At 48.3% G+C, this 24,332-nt stretch overlaps 1 protein-coding gene and 1 pseudogene across 13 annotated transcripts in view; one reads left to right on the top strand and one right to left on the bottom strand.

Annotated features, from left to right (window-relative positions):
- The window catches only part of DCTN1 (dynactin subunit 1), a 28,725-nt gene extending 25,624 nt beyond the window's left edge, over nt 1-3,101 (top strand). For 9 of the 13 annotated variants that reach the window (XM_074341339.1, XM_074341338.1, XM_074341340.1 and 6 more), the window contains 6 exons: nt 861-875; nt 1,054-1,187; nt 1,308-1,500; nt 1,757-1,836; nt 2,323-2,412; nt 2,826-3,101. In XM_074341339.1, coding sequence (XP_074197440.1) covers nt 861-875; nt 1,054-1,187; nt 1,308-1,500; nt 1,757-1,836; nt 2,323-2,412; nt 2,826-2,963 — 650 coding nt within the window. In that variant the 3' untranslated portion in view covers nt 2,964-3,101. The remainder of the gene's footprint in view (nt 1-860; nt 876-1,053; nt 1,188-1,307; nt 1,501-1,756; nt 1,837-2,322; nt 2,413-2,825) is intronic. The other 4 variants (XM_074341337.1, XM_074341333.1, XM_074341342.1 and 1 more) reach the window with 1 other exon arrangement.
- A 12,319-nt stretch (nt 3,102-15,420) lies between these two features.
- On the bottom strand, nt 15,421-16,493 carry LOC105066988 (adaptin ear-binding coat-associated protein 1 pseudogene; annotated as a pseudogene).
- Nucleotides 16,494-24,332: the final 7,839 nt, after the last annotated feature.

Here is a 24,332-nt window from a genome sequence, read left to right on the forward strand (position 1 = left end):
TGTGTGGCCAAGGCTCCTTACTTGGAGTTTTTCTGGCTTCCAGGCATCATCTCTCCAGGTTCCTGACCAAGGTCACGGTCATTGCCATCGTCGTTCCCATCTACTGTATAGTTTGCTTTTGTTCTCTCTTCCGCTTCTTGCTTACCCTCCTCACCACCAGCAGACAAACTCATTGTAGTGGAATTAAATCCTCAGGATCTCTAGATCCCCCTGCTGGGCCTCTCCTGTCAGCTGGCCTCACCTAGGGTCTGCTCCTCATTCGGAGGCCCCATCACTGGTGCTGCTTGATACCGGAGGTCACCAAGTGTCTTCTTGACTGTACAGTCTTCATGGTGCAGATGTGTCCATGTTCCTTGGGAGAGGAGTCTCCAGAATTGCCACATTGTGTTGTTTTAGCATGAGTTCTTTAAACAAATATTGGTTCTTAATCTATGAAACTTCCCACCAAAAAAAAAATGGTGACTTTTGCCTCAGAGCAGTGGGGGACCTGAGGGACAGGGAGTGTGTCTGCATCTTCAACGTAAGTTTTGCCGCTAGGGAGCACCGAGGGTCTCGGGAGCCTTCCGTCTGCCTTTCTTGGAGATGGAGTATGAGGCAGGAACGGCCTCATGCCCCGCGTGCTTCCTCCAGCGCACACTCCCGCGGCCACTCTTCCTCGCACCCCGTCTCGTGGCCTCCCCTTTCTGTCTTTCACACGCTCTTTCCCCTGAGAGAGGCAGGGTCTTGCTAGAGAAGGTGTGGTGATCAGGAGAAAGGTTTTCCCGCACACCCGGGATTCCTCTGGTGTGTCCCCCTCACCCCCAGATCATCTAATTCCTCTCTCCTCTTTTCCTGCTCCCCGTGGGCTGTCCTGAGCACAGAAGAGCAGCAGCGAGGTAGAGACCCATCCTGGCTGGGGGTGAACAGGGCTGGTGGGAGTCGGGGCTGGGGGCGCAGGGTGAGACTTGCCCCTGGGGAGCAATCAGGACTGGAGGTAGGAGGGGATGATTGCGGGTGGAGGCCGTCTTCAGCCCTCTCCACCTGAGCTGATGACATTTGCTGTGGTCCCCACAGGCGGTGCCCCCGGACAGGCTCCGGCGTCTGTGCCAGGCCCAGGGCTGGTGAAGGACTCGCCGCTGCTGCTTCAGCAGATCTCTGCCATGAGACTGCACATCTCCCAGCTGCAGCACGAGAACAGCGTCCTCAAGGTGAGGGGGTCCCGGGGAGGACGGGTCGAGGTGGCATGTAGCTGCCTCACTGATGACAGGCAGCAGGGCCTGCTGTCACCTCTCACTGCCACCCCTCTTCCTTCGTCCCCTCCTTCACAGGGAGCCCAGATGAAGGCGTCCTTAGCAGCCCTGCCCCCTCTGCACGTGGCGAAGCTCTCCCTCCCACCCCACGAGGGCCCTGGCAGTGAGCTAGCCGCTGGAGCGCTGTACCGCAAGACCGCCCAGCTGCTGGAGACGTTGAATCAGCTGAGCACGCACACCCGCGTGGTGGACATCACCCGCGCCAGCCCAGGTATGGACCTGCCAGCTCCTGGGATGAACCACAGATCCCCGCCTTGCCCCAGAGATGCAGTCCCTGCCCGGGCAGTTCTCACGCCGGGAGGCTCCACCAGCACTGCTCCGTGGCCTCTGTGTTCAGTTTGCTCGATTCGCCTGCTCTCTTCCGTGTCTGCCCCGTTGGAGGGTCCAGCATTTGCACTCTTGACCCTTAACCCAGCTCGGCTGCCTGTCTGGGCCTTGGTGGCCTCACTGGCCTGCTCTCCCCACAGCTGCCAAAAGCCCCTCGGCCCAGCTCCTGGAGCAGGTGGCTCAGCTCAAGGCCCTAAGTGACACCATCGAGAAGCTCAAGGTCAGTTTGGACCCCGCCCTTTCTCACCCTGCGGTGCTCATTTCAGAGCGCTCGCTGGGGGGCCCTGAGCACACTCACTTCCACAGGAGGTGCCGGGGTTCCTGGAACCCAGCCCTGTGCTCGACGGCCCGCTGGGGAGGGGGTGGCAGGGAAGGCGGGGTTCCTGCCTTGGGAGCTCACTCTCGGTACAGATTCTCATCAGCAAAACAGGTTGAGCGTGTGGTTCAGGTGCTGCTTCTGTCAGAGCTGAGGTCACTGCGGGGTAGGATGGTCGGGGTGGCTTCCCAGAAGCTGCAGAGCCTGAATTGGGCCTTGAAGGATCTGTAAAGTAAGGATGTTGGGTAGCGGTGGGGTTGGAGTTGAGAGCAAAAGTGTGGTGATGAAGAGGAGTGGGTCCCTGCTTCCTTGGTCTGAGTGTTCCTGTGAAACCACACTGGGCTAGCCGGTGGGGTCCCCTGAATGAAGCCTCTTCCCCTCCTCCACCAGGATGAGGTCCTTAAGGAGACCGTATCTCAGCGCCCCGGAGCCACGGTCCCCACTGACTTTGCCACCTTCGCCTCATCAGCCTTCCTCAGGGTAAGGGGGAGTGCGGGGAGGAGGGTGGGCAGTATGGAGGGCTCAGGTGGGCCCTTCCCCTCTCCCCAGAATTTGAAGAGGCCCCTGGGGTCTCAGGTCCAACAACTGCACATCTGAGTTACCTCGCCCAGCCTTACTTGGAAGCAACTTAAGAGTGCTGGCAAGGCTTCCAAAAATTCCAATATTTTCACAAACATCTTCTATGACTTTCGATATCAGGATGGGCTGAAAACTCCCTTGTCAGGCTGTGTACTCCAGTTCTGATTTGGAAAAAAACGTGCTCGTCATAACCGAGGAGCCTCAAAGCCTCAGGTCCTGAGAGGCTGCCTCGGTCTCAGCGCTCAGGACTGTGTCAGGGGCACACGGCACAAGTGAGCCCCTGACCTGGGGCCTCTTCCTCCCCCAACCCCCAGGCCAAGGAGGAGCAGCAGGACGACACTGTGTACGTGGGCAAAGTGATCTTCTCGTGCGCGGCTGGCCTTGGGCAGCGGCACCGGCTGGTGCTCACCCAGGAGCAGCTACACCAGCTTCACGGTCGCCTCATCTCCTAAGTGCTCCTTCCCCCGCGGTCCCCTTCTCCCCTCAGCCCTCCTGGGGCCGCTCTGCCTGCCACACAGCCACCTCGGCCAGCCCCTGGGTGTGGAGAGCTCTTCCTGCCCCGGTCAGCCTCACCCCCACCTGTCAGTGTCCCGCCCCGGCCCCTTGACGTGGGTTGCCCTATTTCCATTCCCCGGCCTCTGCCAAAACCCGCTGTTTAGCTGCTTCCTCCTTCCTGAGGAGCCTCAGGGGCCATGGGGGGCAGGCTGAGACCCCACCACAAAGGTTGAGTGAGGTCCCCCTAATGAAGGACTTCACGTCTTGATCGAGGCCACCTCTGCTTCAGTGCTTTCTTTGTGGTGTTGGGAGTGGGACATGGGCCATTTGATTCGGAGCAGGAGTGGAGGACAGGGGATGCGAGGAGGCTTGGCTGTGCCGGATGGGAAGGCAGTGATCTGTAGAATGCTGTGTCCCTCAAATTCACATGCAGTAAGTTTCTCTGAGCAAGGGGGCAGGGGCTAGACCGGGCGCTCGGCACCTGAGTTCATTTACGGAGGTAGGAGGGTCAGGAGTGTTTAGCCTCCGCCAGGCCTGCCTCTGCTTCCTGGATCTTCCACTGGCCTTCAAGCCAGCATTTGGAGCTGGGCTAATGGTACGATCACCTCTCCAGACAGCTTTCTGATGCACTGTCCACGGTCTCCCCATAAGACCCAGGACCTCTCAGAGACAACATTACAGATCAGTAAGAGCAAAGAGAAGTTACAAACGCTGCTCCCAAGTTCCCCTACAAATGAGTGTCACCTGAGGAGCCCCTTTGAAAAAACTTACAGCTTTTTGGGCATTGGCCGAGATCTGCTGGAATCACTTGTACATTTGAGGCCAGCGAGCAGCACCCTGACCCTGCCGGTTAGTGCAGTGGGCTGGCTCCTTGATACGCTGTTTTATCCCTCTCTTGGGGAGACCCTGTCCAGGCCGCCGGCGGTCTCTGATCCAGTTGCAGGAAGAGACCCTTCGTGCTTCAGAGCAGCTCCAGCTGGGGAGCTTCCTCTCTGGAGGGGAAGGAGCAGATGGGACAGGGAGGCTCCAGGTTGGGGGCCCAGGGCACAGGCAGTGCTGGGCACGGTTCCCAGGCGGAGCCCGCTCCGGGAAGGTCGGTGAATTACAGTGCTTGATACCTGCTCTGTGCCTTGGCCTTCTTCAGGGAGGCTTCCAAGAGAAAATGATTTGTGTGACCTTCCTCGATGCTGTCGGGGGGTTTACGTAGCTGTTACCAGCCTAGACGCGCAGGACGTAACTCATTACATGTGAGGGGTATCTTGGGGTGTGAGGACTTAATTCTCCCGGAACTGGCTGGGAAGGGGGGCTGTGTCTTGGTATCAGAGAGTCTGTCTCCAAACGGGGCTCTGCTAGCGCTGAGGAAATCACACAGCGCACTGTTCTCTCCCGGGAGTGTGTGGCGGCCCTGTTCTTTCTGCCCACGCTGCTGACCTGCCTTCCCCTCGGTGGGTGAGAAAACAAGGGCCGAGACTGGGCACCTCCCGGAGGCGTGGGGAGAGGACAGGGCTTTCCTGTCCCTTGAGAGCAGTTTCTCACCACTTACTCCCTGAATGCAAGACTCATTTATTCAGTTGCCTGTCGGTATCTATCTCAAAGTCAGCAGGTCTAAAAGGGAAGTCATCTCTTACGTCCCGTGTGCGACAAGCCACAAACCGGAGTATCTGACGTCTTCTTCACTCTCCTTAGCTAATTTATTACCCAGTCCTGCTCAGTTTGTCCTTCATTACCGTCTCTCATACCCGTTCACTTTTTCCCACTCCCTCCACTGCTAACTTTGTGAATAATTTCTTGTTCTGGGTACTTCAGCAGTTTTTAAACTGGTCCCCCTGCCTCCGTTGCCTCTCTCAGCCAGTGCTCATTGATGCCAAAGGGACCTTTCCAGAATGCAGACTGGGCCATGTCATTCTCTGCTTTAAATCCTGAAGTGGTTCTTCCAACTAGAATTTAAAATGAAACAAAATCCTGAAAGGATTCCTTGAAGTGCCTAGAATTTAAAATTCAGACTCACTGGACTGCCCATGAGGCCACCCGTGCCCTGGGTCCTGCCCGCCCCTCAGCCTCTCTCGTGCCTCACGGTCCAGCCTCAGTGGCCCCCTGCAGCTTCTCTGCCGCCCTGTGATGGCTCAGGCCTCTTCCCACTGCTCAGAATGCCAGTTACCTCCTTCCCTCCACTCCACCTCCCCGCCCCCACCCCACCCGCGCCACCTTAGCTGACATCGTGTTCATTTATTAAGCTCAGGCATTGCTGCCTTAGGAAATCTGTAATCCCTGTGACCTACTAGGTGCTCCTGTTCTGGGGCAGCAAAGAATATGAACCTTTTTATTATTTTTTTTTTTTCTGGTGTGCTTAGATTTAGGTGCACTGTGACCTTGGGAAGGTTTCTGATCTCCGGTCTGCTTTCTCAGCTGCAAAACGGGAGGAACAGTACCTTACAGGGCCGCTGTAAAGGCTAAATGAGATCGCACACGCGAGCCTGGTGCACGGCAGGCGCTCTCCTCCTCAGCACACGCTCCTGCAGCGTTGCTTTACGCTAGTAAGCGTCCCGCTCCATTGTAATTGTTAGTTAACCCATCTGTCTCCCACTTCAGCCAGACTGACAGCGCCTTCAGGGTGTCTTTCATGTCTGCCTCCCCCCAAACCTGGGAGAAGGCCCCATGTTCGGGGAGGGGCCCTGCGAGCTTCAGTTTAGAGATGAGTCTGAGGCGCGTGGGAGAACGGCCGAGCAGAGCTGTCCGTCAGCAGGTGGACCCGCTGGGCGAGGGCTCGGTGGAGAGTCTGGGGTGGAGATGAAGTTTGGGGCGTGAGCGGGGAGCGTGTCCGTGGTGGTTGCAAGCGTAGTTTAGTTCTGCCTTAACTCAGGTTTCTTAGAAAACACAGCTGAAGTGTTGGCGCTTTATTGGTAGATACAACCCCAGAGCAGGGAGGGAGAGGAGAACACAAACTTTGTCTCAGGGAGGTGGTGCACACACAGCTAGCCGCTTGCCCACGTGTGGTGTCTCAGGTGGACGCCACAGAAGCACCACAATGGGGTTGCTGGCGGGACAGAGCGCGAGTTCACCTCCTCTCCGTTCTGCCCCCGTCCGTCATTGCTGCGCGTTCGCCCTGTCGGGCTCTGGCTCCCTTCACCTGCCCGGATTGTATCGCTTCATCCCAGAAAAGCCAGATCCCGTGCCCTGCGGCGTGGCACGTCACCCAAGCCCTGAAGCGGTGCGGTGAACAGAAGGGCACTGGCCTGCAGGGCGTGGTCGAGGGGGTCGGGTGAGGCTGCAGGTCCCCTGGGGAGAGAGCACAGGGCAGGAGGAGGGCGGGGCTCTGGGCAGTTCTCGGAGCTGAAGAACCCGCAGCAGAGCCCCAGGGATCGTCCACTGGAGCAGAGGTCCCCTGAGGAGGTGTCACAGGGCCAAGGAAGAGGGATTCGGGGGAGGTGGTCAGCAGCTCCTGGTGTAGCTCAGAGGTCCAGTGGGCTGAGTTCAGAAAGTGACGTGATTCTGAAATGCCTGGTGAGCTGACCAGAGTTCCCTGTGTTGGAATAGAGGGAACAGAGACTGGGTCGTGGTGGAGAATGGAGAGAGCAACACACGTGTACCACTGGGTCCCGCTGCTCAGTGGTGAGAGCTTCTTGGCCGGGCCGTGCTGGGGGGTGGAGGGGGAGCAGACGTGGCCTGTAGATGATAATGGGAGCTGCTAATGGGGCCCAAGAGATTTCTGGAAGCTGAGATGGGATGTGATGGTGGGGAGAGAGGCCTCGTGAGGTACTCTGTATCAAGGATGGGTTCCTCAGTCCATCTAAACCCAGCACTGCCAGTTGTGCTATGAGAGCTGGCTGGCAGCTGCAAGGGCAGTTCTGTCTCCTGGTAGCCCCTCCCCTCTCTTGGGGGTTCTTGGGCAGATTCTCAGGGCCAACATCACCTTCCCCAACGTGGAGGCAGCTTTGTGAAGTAAGAATAAGGCTCACATCTCAGCTCTTGCACTGGTAAGCTGTGTGAGCTTGGGGAGGCTTTTTAACTTATCAACCTCAGCTTCTGTGTCTGTGACGTGAGGCCAACAGCACCTTCCGCGGGTGGTATTTTCCGCTCAGGTCATCTTCAGAGAAAGACGGAATGAGACAGCATGTTTGATTCAGGCACTGAATAAAAAGTGATGCTTGGGAGAGGCTGATACTGAGCAAACGAAAAGGAAATGAAATACGAGCAGCCGCATTCCCAAGACAAACGCTTGGGACACAAATCATCATCACTCGGGTCTCCCAGGACAGGCGTCCCTCAGCACCCCAGTTTGGGCTTGTTTCCGTGGGTGGCTGCCGTGGTGGTTTCTTCCTGCCAGGTGCTATTTCTTCCTACTCTTAGCAGCCGAGGCTGGAGAGGAGTCACGCATTCCTGGCGCTGGCCCCTCGCCCCAGTTTGAATTTACCGGCTGGGTTCCCGTTTTCTGGGCTGTCGCGCGGTGGGAAGCAGGAGTCGGGGCAATACAGAGACCCGAGTCTTTGCTGGCTGATCCCAGGGAACATGCAAGGCCCCAGAGCCAGTTCCGCCCTGCTCAGCTTGGGGGCTGCCAGCGAGCCAGAAGCACGTGTGCTCCCCTGGGCAAGCTTCATAGCACTGAACCCCTCGAGCCCTGCCAGGTAGGCCCAGAACACCTGGAGAACGTGGGATCTGAGGGTGTGCGGTCTCCCCTGCCTCCCTGCAGGCGCTATGCCCCGTGTAGCTCTCTCCTCCTCTGTGTACTGAGAAGCGCATCTATTTGCCCAGCCTCCCTCCATCCCTGCCACGTGCCAGCCGGCACAGTGCTGCTCCCCGGGGCAGGGCCCCTATTGCCGAGGTCCTCAGAAGGGTGGCCTGCGGTGTCTGGCCTCCATTTCTCCCTAGAAGGCTGGGCAGTTTGAGGGTGAGACCTGGACTCATCTCGCTGGAGTAACCGGTGTCAGAGTAGATACGTGTCCCACCCTGTGTTCTGTTTCTTTTTATTGTAGGAAATCTTGGCGTAGAGAGTAGTGAATCTCCATGTGCCCATTTTCATTGTTTCGTGACCAATCTTGTTTCATCTATTTGTCTCTTCACTCCTCTCCCCCTAGATTATTTTGAAACAAATCCGAGGCATCGTTTTGTCATTTCATCCAAAAGTATTTTAGTATCCCTAAAAGGCAGCGCTCTTAAGAAAGCTACAGTACCATTGTTGCACCTAAAAAAATAATGCATCGAATGTCCAGTGTTCAAATTTCCCCGATTGTCTTATAAATGATTTGTTTTACAATATGTGTACTTGGGTAAGATTCAGGAAAAAGGTAATGTACTACAGAGAGTTGTCTCTTGGCTTCCATATTCTAAATCACTGCACCAATATAGGCTTTATATGCATATACCTTACATTTCATTCTCAGTGAGCCAGCAGTTCAGGTGTATCACGTCATCATCCTGAGAACACAGAGCACAGCGCAGAGGAGGGCTGAGAACACTGGTTTCCCAGCACTTCGTTGCGAGCGATTGTAGAGACTCTCCTTTTAGTGTCTGTACGGAGAACGTTACCTTGAAGATGTCCTGCCGTGACCCTGCAAGAAGAGAGCTGCAGAGGGGAAGAGCAATGACACAAAAAGTGGACCCGAAGCCAGAACGAGGTAAAAGGAAGTCAAGGAGAGAGAATGTATCTTGAAACTCAATACAAGGATCTCCTTCCTCAGCGCGTAAGCACCTGCCCCAGCTTGGGCTGCTGTAGCAAAACGCCACCGACCGGGGCGCTTACCAACATCGGAAACTGGCTTCTCGCAGCTCAGGGTGCCGGCGTGGCCCGTTTCCGGAGACAGTGCGCGTCCGGCGGCAGACGGCTGATTTCTTCCTATTCTCACGGGGCCCAAAGAGCGTCCGCCTGCCCTCTGGGCCCTTACGGGGGCGCTGACACCCGTCACGAGGGCGCCGCCTTTCTGGCCTCAGTGCCCGCCCCCCGCCCTGCCCCGAAACTTCACTTGGTTAAAAAAAAAGACCATCACGCTGGGGATTAGATTTCAACAGATGAGTTCTGGGGGACACAAACATTCAGTCCATGCAACACCCCAACAGGTGCTGAGGGAAGAACTGATGTCCTCATTTTCTACCTCAGATGACCCGTTAGTGAAGCAGACGGAGCGCGCCCGTCACCAGAGAAGGCGCGCGCTCCCCCGGCTTTGTGTGCGGGAGGGCCCGGCCGCGCGGGCGGCATGTGGCTGGAGGGCAGCTAGTTTTTTTTTTTGTTTTTTTTTTTAACCCTGACTAATTCGCAGAGTAAAATCCCAAGTCCTTACCGAGACCAAACCGTCTGTCAGATTCCCCGCCACCTGCCTGACCTCACCTGCCTCCTCTCCCCTTCAAGCCTGTGCTCCCGCAGCGTTGGCCTCAGATACGCCAAACGTGCTTCCACCTCAGGACCTTTGTACCTGCTGTCTCCTTTGCCTGGGAAGCTTTCTCACTCCCTCATTCCCTAAAGGTTTCTGTCCACTCAGTGACATCTTGTGGAAGAGGACCCCCCGCCACACACAAGCTGCCGAATACAGTAGCAGCCCCTCCCCGGACGACGTTCCTAACTCTTCCTCCCCTGCGCTCACGACTGCCTGATGCGTTAAACATTTGTGTGCTGTCTCTTCCCGCACTGAAATGATTCAGGCAAGAAAAACCCACACACATAATGCATGAGGGAGTGGTAAGTGCTATAAAGCAAAACCAGCAGGGGAGGGGCATAGAGTACGAGGCGGTGTTGTTTCTAACTGGCCGTTAGGAAAGGCTCCCTAGGGACTGACGGGGAGTGAGACCTCGGCGACAGAACCAGGCCTGAGAACAGGGAAGGGGGTCTGTGCACACGGCCCCGCCCATATCCCCTCATCATTCGTTCTTCACGTAAAAGCCAACGGTGTCCTGTGCCCCCCTGCCCTCACCCGAAGTCTTCCCTGGCCTGCTCCCGGGGAGGTGCTGCCTCTGGGCGCAGGTCTCAGCCAGCACCAACAGGGAGTCGGGGTATCGGCACCCCAGCTCCGCCCACTTCAGTGGGACAAGTCTCAGGCCTGCTCAGAACCGTCTCCCAGAGGCCCGGGCCCGCTGAGGCAGTGGGTGCCAAAGCCACCTTTGGGAAGCCTGTCACATAGCTGAAGCGGTGACTCCAACTTTGCAAGTGATGGTGATGGAACAAATTTATACTGAAGATTTGAAAGGATTGGAAAAGGATTTATGCAAAGGAGCCAGAGAGACACCCAGGCAGTAAGGGAAGAACAAGATACTGGGTATTGAACAAGAGTGAAGTGCTTTCAGCCTCTGCTCCACAGATCAGGTTAAAAATGTTAAAACCTCTACTTTAAATATGGGGCAAATACCAAGCGAAGCTTTGCTTCAAATGCAGCAACTGGATGGAGCTGTAAGAAAATAAACCCTTCCTTAGACTCTAACCTAGAGCAGCCCTTTGAACTTCCTTCATTCAAGCCACACCGAACTGGCCAAAGAGGCTGCACTTTTCAAGAAACAGAATAGTGGAGGTGCCACCGACACCGGCCCTTTATCATAGGAAGAGATGCGAACGCACAGGAGGGCGATGGAGGTGCGGTCAGGCCTGGGTGCGGTGAGGAAGGGCACAGAACAGTGACCAGGAAAGACGGCTTTCTCCTTCCCCATCCCTGCCAGAAGCCTGGATTTGTAAGCACTGAGGCCAGCCTGTCCGTTTTCAGAGAGTGGCTTAGTGGAGAAAGAAGTGGCTTTTTGTCCCCTGAAATGGCTAAATAGGACTTTACAAAGAGACATATGAGGGTCATGAGATGACTGAAAGACTTTGAGGAATTTGAAAGGTGGAGAAGAATTTTTCAGATGTCACAGGTCCTTGCTCCCTGGCTTGCTGGCCCTTCACAGTCAGCCACAAGCATGGTACGTCCCACTGTTCCCATCTTGCTAATGACATGGTAGAGCCTCCCTTGGCTGCACAACAACAAAGGGGAATGGCATAAACCCGCTCACATGCAGTGGGGAAGCTGAGACAAAGACTGCCCAGTCATTTCAGTACTGGGGAGTTTCAAAGATTGATGCCCCCCCCCCACCGGGTGATTTGTTTTCTGTTTAATTTTTCATATTTTATTCCTGGTATTAACAAATTAAGAAAGTAGAACTTTCCCAAGTGCTGATTTATAGATAACGTTTATAAGCAGCACACAAAATGTTCAGTTTCACAAAAAATGGCATTTGTTGATCCCTTTAATGCAATTTCAGTCCTTTAAAGGCAATAATAACTTAATGCAATATACACAAAATCTGTATATCCTGAGCTACAGGAAGCTGAGCAAGTGGTTTTCATAGCCGTATTTGATTTTAGTCAAGTACACTTTCCCATGATGAGCAAGTACTAACAAATATGTTATAAAGCGCTCTGCCGAGTGCTTCCTCTACCATCAGCTTTTTAAGCATGCCATTCCAGCTACCACTGAAAGCATTTATTTTAGAAGCTTTACTCTGATCTGGAAAAATGGGTTCTCCTACAACGACAAATAGTATGTATAAGACACGAAGCTTTTATTTTATTATTTTTTCTTTTTTAACCATTTTCAATTGAAGTATAGTTAATGTACAATGTGTTAGTTTCAGGTGTACAGCAAAGTGATTCAGCCTATTTTTCAGATTCTTTTTCCATTCTAGGTTATTACAAGACATTCAATACAGTTTGCTGTGCTGGACAGTAGTCCTTGTTGGTTATCTGTTTTATGCATAGTGGTGTATAAATGTTAATCCCAAACTCCTAATTTAGCCCTTCCCACTCCACCACCCCCTCCCCACCTTCCCCTTTGGTAACCCTAAGTTTGATTTCTGTGTCTATGAGTCCATTTCTGTTTTGTGAATAAGTTCTTTTGTATCACTTTTTAGATCCCACATGTAAGTGATATCAGTCCTTGTCTGACTTCACTTAGTACGATAATCTCTAGCTCCATCCATGTTGCTACAAATGGCATTATTTCATTCTTTTTTATTGCCGAGTAATATTCCATTGTATATACATACCACATCTTCTTTATCCAGTCATCTATTGATAGACATTTAGGTTGCTTCCATGTCTTGGGTATTGTAGATAGTCCTGCTGTAAACATTGGGGTGCATATATCTTTTTGAATTAGAGTTCCCTCCAGATTATATACCCAAGAGTAGGATTGCAGGATCATATGGTAACTCTAGTTTCTTAAGGAACCTCCATACTGTTCTTCATAATGGCTGCACCAGACTACATTCCCACCAGCAGGAGGGTTCCCTTTTCTCCACACCCTCTCCAGCATTTATCATTTGTGGACTTTTTAATGATGGCCATTCTGACCACTGTGAAGTGACATCTCATTGTAGTTTTGATTTGCATTTCTCTAATAATTAGTGATACTGAGCACTTTTTCATGTGCCTATTGGCCATTTGTATGTCTTCTTTGAAGAAATGTCAATTTTGGTCTTCTGCCTATGTTTTGATTGGTTGGTTTGTTTTTTTGATATTAAGCTGTATGAACTATTTGTATATTTTGGAAACTAAGCCCTTGTCAATAACATGGTTTGCAAATATTTTCTCCCAGTCTGTAGGTATATCTTTCAATCTGCTTGTGTCATCTTCAGTTTTTTTCATCAGCACCTTATGATTTTTGGATTATAGGTCTTTTGCCTCCTTAGGTAGTTTTATTCCTAAGTATTTTATTCATTTTGATGCAATGGTAAATGGGATTGTTCCCTTAATTTCTCTTTTGATATTTTGTTGTTAATGTATAGAAATTCAACAGATTTCTGTATCTTAATTTTTTATCCTGCAACTCTACCAAGTTACTTGCTGAGCCCTAGTAGTTCTCTGGCAGTGTCTTTAAGATTTTCTGTGTATAGGATCATGTCATCTGCAAACAGTGACTGTTTTACTTCTCTTCCAATTTGGATCCATTTTATTTCTTTTTCTCCTCTGATTGCTGTGGCTAGGACTTCCAAAACTATGTTGAACAAAAGTGATGAGAGTGGGCATCCTTGTCTTGTGCCTAGTCTTAGAGGAAATGCTTTCAGCTTCTCACCATTGAGTATGATGTTAGCTGTGGGTGTGTCATATATGGCCTCTATTATGTTGAGGTATGTTCCCTCTAAGCCCACTTTCTGGAGAGTTTTTATCATAAATGGATGTTGAATTTTATCAAAAGCTTTTTCTGCACCTGTTGAGATGATCATATGTTTTTATGCATCAGTTTGTTACTGTGCTGTATCACACTGATTGACTTGCAGATATTGAAAAGTCCTTGCATCCCTGAGGTGAACCCAATGTGATCATGGTGTGTGAGCTTTTTAATGAATTATTGGAGTCAATTTGCTAGTGTCTTGTTGAGGCTTTTTGCATCTGTGTTCACAGTGGTATTGGCCTGTAATTTTCTTTTTCTGTGATATCTTTGGTTTTGGAATCAGGGTGATGGTGGTCTCATAGAATATGTTTGGAAGTGTTCCTTCCTCTGCAATTTTTTGGAATAGTTTCAGGAGGATGGGCGTTAACTCTTCTCTAAATGTTTGGTAGAGTTCCCCTGTGACGCCATCTGGTCCTGGACCTTTGTTTGTTGGGAGTTTTTGAATTACTGATTCAGTTGAAGCACTGGTAATTGATCTCTTCATATTTTCTAATTCTTCTAGGTTCAGTCTTGGGAGATTGTGCCTTTCCATTTTATTGGTGTAAAGTTGTTTATAGTAGCCTCTTATGATCTTTTGTATTTCTGTGTGGTCAGTTGTAACTTTTTTTTTTTTCATTTGATTTTATTGATTTGGGCCCTCTCCCTTTTTCCCTTGATGAATCTGGCTAAAAGTTTATCAATTTTGTTTATCTTTTCAAAGAGCCAGCTTTTAGTTTCATTGATCTTTTAAAATTATTTTTAGTCTCTATTTCATTTATTTCTGCTCTAATCTTTATCATTTCTTTTCTTCTACTAACTTTGGGTTTTGATTGTTCCTCCTTCTCTAGTTGCTTTGCGTGTAAGGTTAGATTGTTGATTTGAGATTTTTCTTGTTTCCTGAGGTAGGACTGTATTGCTATAAACTTCCTCTTAGAACTGCTTTTGCTGCCTCCCATAGGTTTTTGGATCATCATGTTTTTATTTTCATTTGTCTGTAGGTATTTTTAGATTTCCTCTTTGATTTCTTCAGTGATCCATTGGTTGTTTAGTAGCATATTATTTAGCCTCCATGTGTTTGTGGTTTTTTTGCATTCTTTTCTTTCCTTTTCTTTTTTTTAAATTTTATTTTATTGAATTATAGTCAGTTTACAATGTTGTGTCAATGCAGTTTTTTTTCTTATAGTTGATTTCTAGCTTCATAGCGTTGTGGTCAGAAAAGATGCTTGATATGATTTCAGTTTTCTTAAATTTACCAAGGCTTGCTTGGTGGCCCAGCATGTGATCTAGCCTAGAGAAGGTTCCATGTGGACTTGAGAAGAATGTATATTCTGCTGCTTTTGAATGGAATGCTTTATAAATATCAATTAAGTCTATTTGGTCTAATATATTTTTTAAGGCCTGTGTTTCCTTATTGAGAAACCATTTATCTTTTGAGACAGATAAACATTCTTACAAAATACTGTATTCTTATATCATCTTTTACTTAAGAAAACACAAACTAGTTCACTGTCTTTAATAATCTGTTAGATTTCTGTTGTCTAGAAATGAGAATACATGAAACACATGTTTCAGCTATCATACAGTCCAAGGTGACATTTAGATTTCACATGTTAAGCAGTTATAGTACAGCCTACAATGGCACAAAGACATGTAATACATCTTTCAGATAGTCAAAAGGACCTGTGTGGTTTGCAAGATACTTCAACTTTTGTGTGGTCATTAAAACCTAATAAGTAATTTAAATGTGGTAGGCACTTAAAATATCATTCTGAAATCAAAAGACATGAAAATCTTGTGTTTCTCCATCTTTTATTTACATAGTTAGATATCAGCACTTTACTGTAGAAAATATTCAGTTGCTATATATGGTTGTCCCAGAAAATAATGAAGCTTCAGAAATTATTAAAGATGTCAAGATCCATAGGAGCCATCATCAAATGCTTTTCTAGTTTGTTTCAATTCTTCATCCATAGTAAGTAAGACTTAGTAGCAAACTTCCTGGATCCCTTCAAATCAAGAAGTTGATATCTTCAATTCGCACTTGACCCTGTCTTCCAGTTTACATTGCCTTGAGTCATTCCAGTGATGGACACTATGACAAGGTCCTCAGGAATATCCACTGGCTCAGTACAAGGATTATGATCATCCCCAAACCCATACATCATACATTGTAAGAGTCTCTTTATCAGGTCTACCTTCTGTACCTCCTCCATTTTCTTCCTCAAGGGTGGGGTTTTCTTCCCTGTCTTCTCAAGGGCATTTTTATTCTTCAAGTCTGTCTTTGATGTCCTGCCAGTGCTATTCAGACCTGGTCTCAGTTGGATAGCTGTGGTGCCAGGTTTGGAACAGAGCTGGATGCAGTGCCAAAGTCTCCTCAGGTCATTGCTCAGAGACTGGAGCTGCTGTCATGACTGGAGCAGGAGAATCTCACCCTAAAAGGAAATCTGCATCACTGCTTCCAAGGTTAGATTTGGAATGGGTAGTGGGGCGACCTGAATATTGACGGCAATCTTGGAGGATGGAGGGGGAATAGTGACTTTGCCTCCAGGTGGGATGGGAGTAAACTTAGGCCCCCTAGTCTCTTACAGTCCTGCACTTAGAAACACACCATCTTTTGGTGGTAATGTTCCCATTGCTTTACTTGATGATCTGTCCTTCCTTGAAGCCCAGATTCAGTTTGGGGTGAGTGTCCATTTCCTGAGATTCCCTGGACATCTCAGATATCTGCTTTACCCACTTGAAGTAGTTTTGCAAAGATACCACCCTGATCTATGAAGCAAATGACAGTGAAAGCACTATGTCCAGTGTCATCCTGGAGCGAAATTATAAAAGAGAACCTGGAATCTGTCACGTCTCCTCAGCCAGGATTTTGTTCTACTGGTGCCTGGGCAGAGAGCTCCCATGATACTTAATACTCAAGTTGATATAGACAGTCTTTCCCTTTAAAGTGATTTGGATGTGAACAGTCTAAGCAGGCTGCAATGCATTTAGCCAGTAGCCACCACTGGAAACCTGTGGCAGAGTCTGGTAGACGCTAATGTCCAGCTTCATGTGCAGGACTAGGCTCCTACTCCTTCCGGGCTGGTATCTTGGCTTTGCTCTCCATGCCTATTAAGTTTCCATTAATCTCTAAATTCTTCCCTGCTTGCTTTTTCCTTATAATTTATTTGTTGAAGGAACTATTTCTTAGAGTCCATTTTTTTTAATGCATCCTCATGGTGTTAATAGATTCCTGTACCTTTCACATTTCCTATAAATAGTTAGTTTGATTTATAGCAGGGATTCTCCAAGTGTGGTCCCTTGACCAACAGCATTAGCATCACCTGGGAACTTATAGGAGATGCTAATCCCTACCCACCTAGAGAGGCTGGCCGTCGAGGTCACCATCTTGGTGAGGCCTAGCATCCCATTTTTGTGAAGTCACCCACTGAAGTGGAAAGGTCAAAACAACAGGCAAGGGAAGGGGTGAAATACTGGGTGAGACATTGGCTGGTCTCTTGATGGGTTGCAGGTATTTCTAGAATTTTATTCCTATTAATTAAAATTTTGATTTTTTTCCATAATGTCGGAGCAAATGGAATGGAATGGTGGGCTTGTGGTTAAACAGTTAGCTGATTCAAGGTGCTTTGAAAACTGTGTGATTACTATATGATTAAATGGCCCAATGTTCCCTGCCTTTCTTGGAGAAGTGAGGGGACAAGTATTCACTCTCCCTCAATGCTTAGGCCATCACATTTTGACACTGTCTAGAAGGTAAGGTAGCTCAGATATGGCAGACCCTCCTCTGGAGTTTTAGGTCATACACATACTCCGTAGCCAAGGGCACCTGGTTTAGAAAGAGCCCTGGCTGGGCCCTTCACCTGCAGCAACAGCTTGTTCATTTCCAGTAGAGAGTAAAAGCCAGGCCTGTTTTGCCAGAAGAGACCCTTCTGATTCTAGTGAAAAGGGTCAGCCCAGGACTGGCCGTCCTGGCAGGCGATCAGGAGCTAAACAGTTGAGCAAGGACCAAGGTGGAACTTCACTTTCATGAACTCATAAGAGTAAACACAACCCACCTACCAAGGTGTGAAATGAAACTTTGTTTTCCAAGGCCCCAGTGAACATTATCTAAGACACTACCTTAAGCCCATCTTGATACTCCTTTGTAAAAAAAAAAAGGAAAGGATAGGCTGTATCCATTAGTTAACACTTATAGAACTGAACCCCAAAAGAGACTGTATATAGATTTTATTTTATTATTTTTAATACATGTGCTAATTAATTAATTAATTATTGACGTATAGTCAATTTACAATATTATATTAGTTTCAACTGTACAACCCGGTGATTCAATACTTTAATAGGTTATACTCCATTTAATGTGTATATATTTTATTTTTACTTTTAAAGTGTTTTTTATTTTTTAAAAAGTTTATTATTGTTGTTTTTAATGGAGGTACTGGGGATTGAACCCACAACCTTGTGCATGCTAAGCACGTGCTCTACCACTGAGCTATATCCTTCCCCCAAATGTGTATACATTTTAAAAAGTGAATTAAAAAAAAGAAAAGGAGCACTTAGATTAATAGAATGATAAAATGTGACCTCAACTTGTTAGAATGTTCCTACATATTTTTTTTTGAGGGGGTAGGTAATTAGGTTCATTTATTTATTTTATTTTTTAAATGGAGGTACTGGGGATTGAACCCAGGACCTCATGCATACTACCACTGAGCTATACCTTCCCCGCTGGAATGTTCCTACATATTACCACAATGATATTGGAAATTCATTTTTCATTGGAAATAACCCTAACTCTCTATTTTGGAAAATAGGTAGTTTTAAACAGAGCTATATCTGCAAAAGAAACATACTCACTGACCTAGGGTCAATGGCGGGGCAGAGTGAAGAAGGATGCAGAGACTGGAACTTACTTATCCATTTTACTCTTGATGGGTATTTGGGTTGTTTCCATGTTTGAGCACCTACAAACAATGCTATGTAAGCACTCTTATTCATGTGCCCTGGTACACACATAAAAGGTGAAACTGCTTGGTCATCCAGCAGGTGTATTTCCTTCTTTATTAAACATTGCCACATTGTTTTTGCAGAGTGGTTGTACCAATTTACACTCCCACCAGCAGGATGAGTTCCCTTGGTTGGATTCGATTGCACCCCCCTTAGGGAGTAGGGGGGAGATAAATCTTGGAAAAAATGAGGAAACCAGGCAGAGGAAGGTTTTTGGGTGCTAATCCAAGGATTTCAGACTTTATTTGACTGCCCTGGGAAACCACTGATGATTTTGAAAATGCAAATGAGGTTTTAGGAAGCTGGGTTTAAAGCTCTCAGTTGGTTTGTGTTGGAGGAGAGAGTAGAGACGGTGGTGGGGTTGGCTTAGGCCAACAGCAGGATGTAAGCTCACAGGAGAGGAAAAAATCTGCGGGAAGAAGGTGAAAAGGGGGAACTGAGCAAATGCCAGGGAGCAGAGACCCAGCACATCCCAGATCTACCAATTCTTGTCTTTAAATAATCTAGTTAGACTATCGCACACTACTGGTGGGGGTGTGAAATTCCACAACCCTTCTGGAAAGTGCCTTGGTGTTATTTAGCAAAGATGAAGGTGTACATACCTAATGACACAGAAGTCCCCGAATTTACCAAAACAGCCAAACACAATCACCCCCATAGAATGGATTTCAAGAAGGAAAGAATTGCCAGCAATGTCAAATGTAACAGAGAGGTCCCTCAAGAAAAGACCTGAGAAGCATCCACAGACTTTGACAATTAGGAGTCTGATGATAAGATTTGCTGGAGAAATGTTTGTGACGCTGTGGGGGTAGAACCTGGGACACAGTGATTTGAGGGGAGAATAGATAGTAGCAAAAGGAGACTGAGTGTAGAACATGTTGTCAGGATGGTTGGCTGAGCACAGACTAAGCACACGGAAACATTAGCCTGTGATAAAGGTAGTATTTCGAACCAATGAGTAGAGGGTACAAAACTTGACAACTGGTGATGTAACACTTGGGAAAAATAATGATATTAAATCCTTTTATCATATACTAAATTAAAGTCCCAATGGATTGAATAGTTAAATATAAAAAACAAAACCAGAAAAGAACTAGAAGAAAATGTAAGTGTACATAAACTTGAGGATAATTAAAGCATTTCTGAGATTGACAATAAACCTAGAAACCTTAAAGAAAAGTATGGGTGATTTGACTTCCTTAAAATTCATGCACATACTAAACCCTTCTGTAAGGAAAAGAAGAAAAAGAAAAGACCATAAACAAAAATAAATGACAAACAGAAAAATGTTTCTAATATATGATAAAGAATTCTTTTAAATGAATATGAAAGTAGAAATACACCAATTTAAACATGGATATGGATATCAATTCACAAAAATGCAATTGTTCAAAACCAAATGAAAAACAGTTCAACCTGAATAGGAATTGAAAACTCTAGTTCAAGGTGATGAACTGAACCCTGACATTTACTTCTCTTTTCTCCCTCAATCCCACTGAAATGACACTTCTTTTTTTAATGAAAGAAAAGGGAAAAATTCCAAAGCAAAGTTGGAAAACAAGGAAGGGAATACAGTGGATTCTTTGGGACCTGACACCCAGATCTCTCCTCTCCAGTCCCACCGCGGTCATGTGGTTCACGTGGGACTGTCGCCTTCTTAGAGAGCTGGCTGCCCGGCCACGGCTGAATGGCTTGGGAACAGTCAGGGGAAGGTACGCCTCTCACCACTCCACCCACTTTGGGTAATAGAAAAAACACACAATTGTCAGTTGGAGAACCAAATATAACTTTACTAACTGGTAAAGATTTAAAAACCCTGTGGTAGATCCTTGGATTTGGAGAGACTGGAAAGACAAAAACTTTATTTCCCAGTATCCCTTGTTGCCTGAGTTCTGGGTGTAAGTTGAGTTCTACGAGTTAACTACTCTCATCACGTTTGTTGAGAAACCTACTTCCAGACATGGAGAAAAGAGGGAGTCACCTGAGAAGTAAGCAGAGTGGGAAATCCTGAGGCTCTGAGACAGCAGACATTGTGACAGTCAGTGGTAATCAGGGAGTTTCAGGCTCTGTGTCCCCCTCCCCCCACCCCGCCTGTCCTTTGTTCACCCACATCAGTTGTCCTTCTCCAGCAAGGCAGAATGGCATTCAGAGTAAATAAGAACTCCTGACCAACAGGAACTTTGGAATAATAAATGTTTGTTGTTTTAAGCCAAAAAAAAAAAATAAAAAATTAAAAGTAACTCACCGTAGCTGCAGTGGTGGACCCCTAAGGTGGCATTAGAGGAGCATGCAGCACACCAGCCAATTCTCAGTGGACACTGGACACTAAGAGGAAAGCATTTTGCTGCCAGAGCAGTTCCCACCCTATTTCCTCCATCAGGAAAGGATCCTCAGCCTGCAAACCTGTCCACCTTGTGCATCCTGGAGGGAAAGCTGCTCATCCCATAACTTCCTGTCTGTCCCCTCAGTAACCCAGGAAAAAGACCACCCTCAAACTCCAGTATGAAGTGAAAAACAAAAATGAAAATAAAAAAGCAAAATAATCTGGATTAATATCCAAATGATTTAAACAAAACCAGGGGAGGTAGAAACCAAAGTGTTTCACTTGAATGCCTGGCAGTAATGAGACAGGAAGGAAGCGGGCAGGACACAGCCATTAAAAGACTGACACAGCAGCTAGCGCCAAGACGGGGGAACATTCGACTCCCAGTAGACCTTGAGGCCCAAGATGGCGGGAGATTTGCCTTCCAGTAGACCTTGAGCTTCATTATACTCTCGTTGTAATATATTAGCATGGGAAATGGCTTTCCCACAGGCGCCATGACAGTTCGGAGGCTGACCATGGAAAGTTAAAAAGTGGGCGGTGGCCCAGTTCCTGGGAATCCCCACCCCTTCCGCAGGGTAGTTGGAATGATCCTCCCACTTGTTAGCATATGAAGCCACTGAGCCCACAGAAACCAGTGACTAGTAACAGAGGGCCTCACGGCCTCTCACTCTCTCGCCTCCGGACACGGCCTGCACTCTGTCTGTGGAGTGTGTACCCGCTTTTACTTTAAACTAAACACCCACCCCCACACCTCGTGGTCTCTCTGGCCTTCAGAGATGGCCTCCACTTGGTCTATGGAGTGTGTGTCTCTCTGAATAAATCTACTTTTACTCAAGTATGGCTTGCTCTTGAGTTCCTGCCTAAAGCCAAGGACCCACACTTGATGGGGTGCATCCCAGGGACACAGCTAACCTCGTGGGCCCCATTTTTCCTGTATCAGTAATGTCCCAACTGATCCTTCCACCTGTGCCACGATCCACTCTGGAGCCATTATTCCATTCTTGCACAAAGTCCCAGTCTGCATTCCTTTGAGTTCAGACACGTTTCCTGACGTTCATGCCTCTTTAGAATGGTCCCCCCAAAGCTTTTTGTCCCCAAACTTGCCCTGTGCCAGGGAAACCACCCCCATGTTCCCAGGACACAGTTCTTCATTTTTACAGCTCTTCCCTCTGCCTCAACTACCCCCTTGGAAATTCTGCTGTTCCAAATCCTGTGCCTACCCCCACCTTCTCTGCCCATCTGAATGCCACTTCCTCCATGATGTGTTTCTTTAACCCACAGGGCCTGGGTTAAGGTCTGGCCCTTAGAAGGCAAGCGATGACCATTTGTGGAATGAATTAATTCACCAAATGCACGTGATTTCTCTTTTACTGGCTGCCTCCCTCCCGTCTTGCTTCTTTATGGGGCCTCACACTCTTGTGCTTGTGAATTTGTCTCATCTCTGACCCGCTGGAAACTCCTTGAGGCGTGGGACTGTGCCTTCTGGCCTAGGCTGTCCCGATCTGCCCAAGACTAAGGACTTTGCTGGGTCACAGGACTTTCAGTGCTCAAACCAGAGAAGTCTCAGGCAGCCTGGGGTGAGCTGGTCACTGCAGTCTCGCAAGTCTTCCACTCCGTGGGTTATGAAGAGAAACTACGGTTAATGTGATGGCTCAACCGTGGCCTCCAAATCAGATTTTCCGCCTGTCTGCTGCAGGCGGGCCCTCGGTCCGACGGTGTGGCTCTTCCACTGAGGGAAAACTCTGCACGATCTAGGAAGAAGGTGGGTCTTCAAGCCAGATTAATTTCCTACCTGAAAGGGAAGTAAACCCTGAAATACAGGCCAAAAGACACAGAAAATCCACAGAAGGGCCTGTGGAAGCAGGCGTGTGGAGTTCATTTTTCAGTGGGGCTTCACCCCAGCTCTTTCGCCTATTTCTGTGAGTCCAGACAAGTGTTATATTCTCTGAGCCTTAGTTTCTACATTTGCAAGGTTGGGGATGAAAATGCTCTCTTGGCAGGCCTGTTGAGAGAGTTAAATAAGAGAAGGTGTGTGTAATGCCAAGCCCAACACTTGGTGCCTGGAGAAGCTGACACTGCCAGGGGCTCCCAGCATGCTCCTCTCCCCACCCCACCCCGGGCCCCGACCTCCCACTTCCTTTCCCTTCCCACTCACTGTCCCTTCTCTCCTCCCTCCAAACTTCCTGTTTTCCACTTATGTTCCCCCATCGTATCTTTCCTATTTACAAAAAAGGAATTAATAACAGCATAAAACTTCAAGAAGTCACAGAGTACACAACATTTTTCTTGTAGAGTTTGGTTTGTTCTTTGGTTTTCTGTGTCCTTCTCTGAAGGAGCAGGCATTGGGGTTTGCGGAGCTGGGGTGGCAGTGGGATGTGGAATGCCCTCTTTAATCTCTGGCCTTTGGAGAGAAGAGGCAAAGGGGGTGACATCTTTGCCGAGGACTGCCTATTTCAAGGAGCGGATTCTCCCTGGGTAAATGCCTCAGCTGGCTCATTGTACTTGGACAAGCTAAGCCAGCAAGTAATAAACCTCCCTGGGACGTGCTGATTAGATAAGCCAATGAGAATCGTGGAAGACATGGACACTAGATTAAAAAACATAAAACGAATGTTACTTTTTACAGCGCCTATGAACAGACAAAGACTCTTCGGTTCTAAAACAGCTGATTGGTGGGGCAATAGAGGAGGCACTATGTTAATCACAGAAGGAGAAAAAAAGGAGTGGTGGGTGGGTTCCCACTGAAAGGTCCACCCTAAAGGGATTGGATTCAAGGGCCCAGGAGCAGCCAGGCCACTGCACTGGGGGTGAGTAGAGTGGATTTTAAATATATGGAGTTACAGCATGGCTGTCGGTTGCGGTCTGGGGATGTGGGTGAGCGCACTGAGCAGCATAGGCAGGAATCCCCAGCCCACCGAGAGTCAGGGGAGAATTTTATTGCTTTTTGCTAAATATCTATACAAGACTTGGAGGGCAAAGATAAGGGACAATCTAATTGTTTAAATTGATCTATAATATTTCAACATAGGAGAGGACCCATAAGAGAATGACCGGTTTGTCCTGTAGTAGTGTCACTTTTCTGTGCTCCCCTGTCCCCGCCTTCAGAGAGAGGAGTGGGTCTGCGTATGGGCATCTGGGCAATGTGCGGCTTCGCCCGGAGCTGAGAGCACACCTGGTTCTGTTCTCTGCCTGGAGGTGGGGGGGTGTCTAACTACCCCTCTTCAATCCATGCTTTTCACAGTGGTTGGTCCTGTGCTTGCTTCAGGCTGCTTCCAGTTCAATAAGGGTTCTTTACAGCATCTTCTTAGGGGCTTCTGAAAGTCCAGGACTTATATTAAAAATCCCCACTTCAGCTAAGCTTTCCAGTCCGAGGGAGGCACCCTTTTCCCAAGGATCTGCTTCTCGGGCTCTTGAGGGGATGAGAGGAAGGGGACGTGTGAGCAGCCAGGGAGCCCAGCCACATCTCTCTCCCTAGAAGGGACAGGCTGCACAGTTCTTGTGTTAGCAGGGCCCCTGGAGATCAGGTGGCTTTCCAAGGAAAGTGGCATCCGGCCCTTGATGCAATTCTGACTTAGAAACCCAGCGCCCTTAGCTCTACGGACTTCTGTCCCTGAGAAAGTGTGTTTTGCCCTCTCTCCAAGTAGGCCTCCTGGAATCTGGAACTGAGCCATGAGCTCATGAGCAGAGGTGTTTTCTCAGTAGTACCCCAAGATCCACCAACCATGCTCTTTCTCCTTCTCACCCCACAACTTATTTTGGATGTCTCAGTCTAAGGAGAGTCATCTTTCCCCATGAATTGCAGGCACTCAGTTAAGTGGCTTGTTGCTCGACTGAGTGTCGGCCCAACTCTCGCTTCAGTCAAATTCACTTAACCAGAAAGGCAGTAATCAAGT

Source organism: Camelus bactrianus, chromosome 15 (genome assembly GCF_048773025.1).
Source record: "Camelus bactrianus isolate YW-2024 breed Bactrian camel chromosome 15, ASM4877302v1, whole genome shotgun sequence".
NCBI classification, from domain to species: Eukaryota; Metazoa; Chordata; class Mammalia; order Artiodactyla; family Camelidae; genus Camelus; species Camelus bactrianus.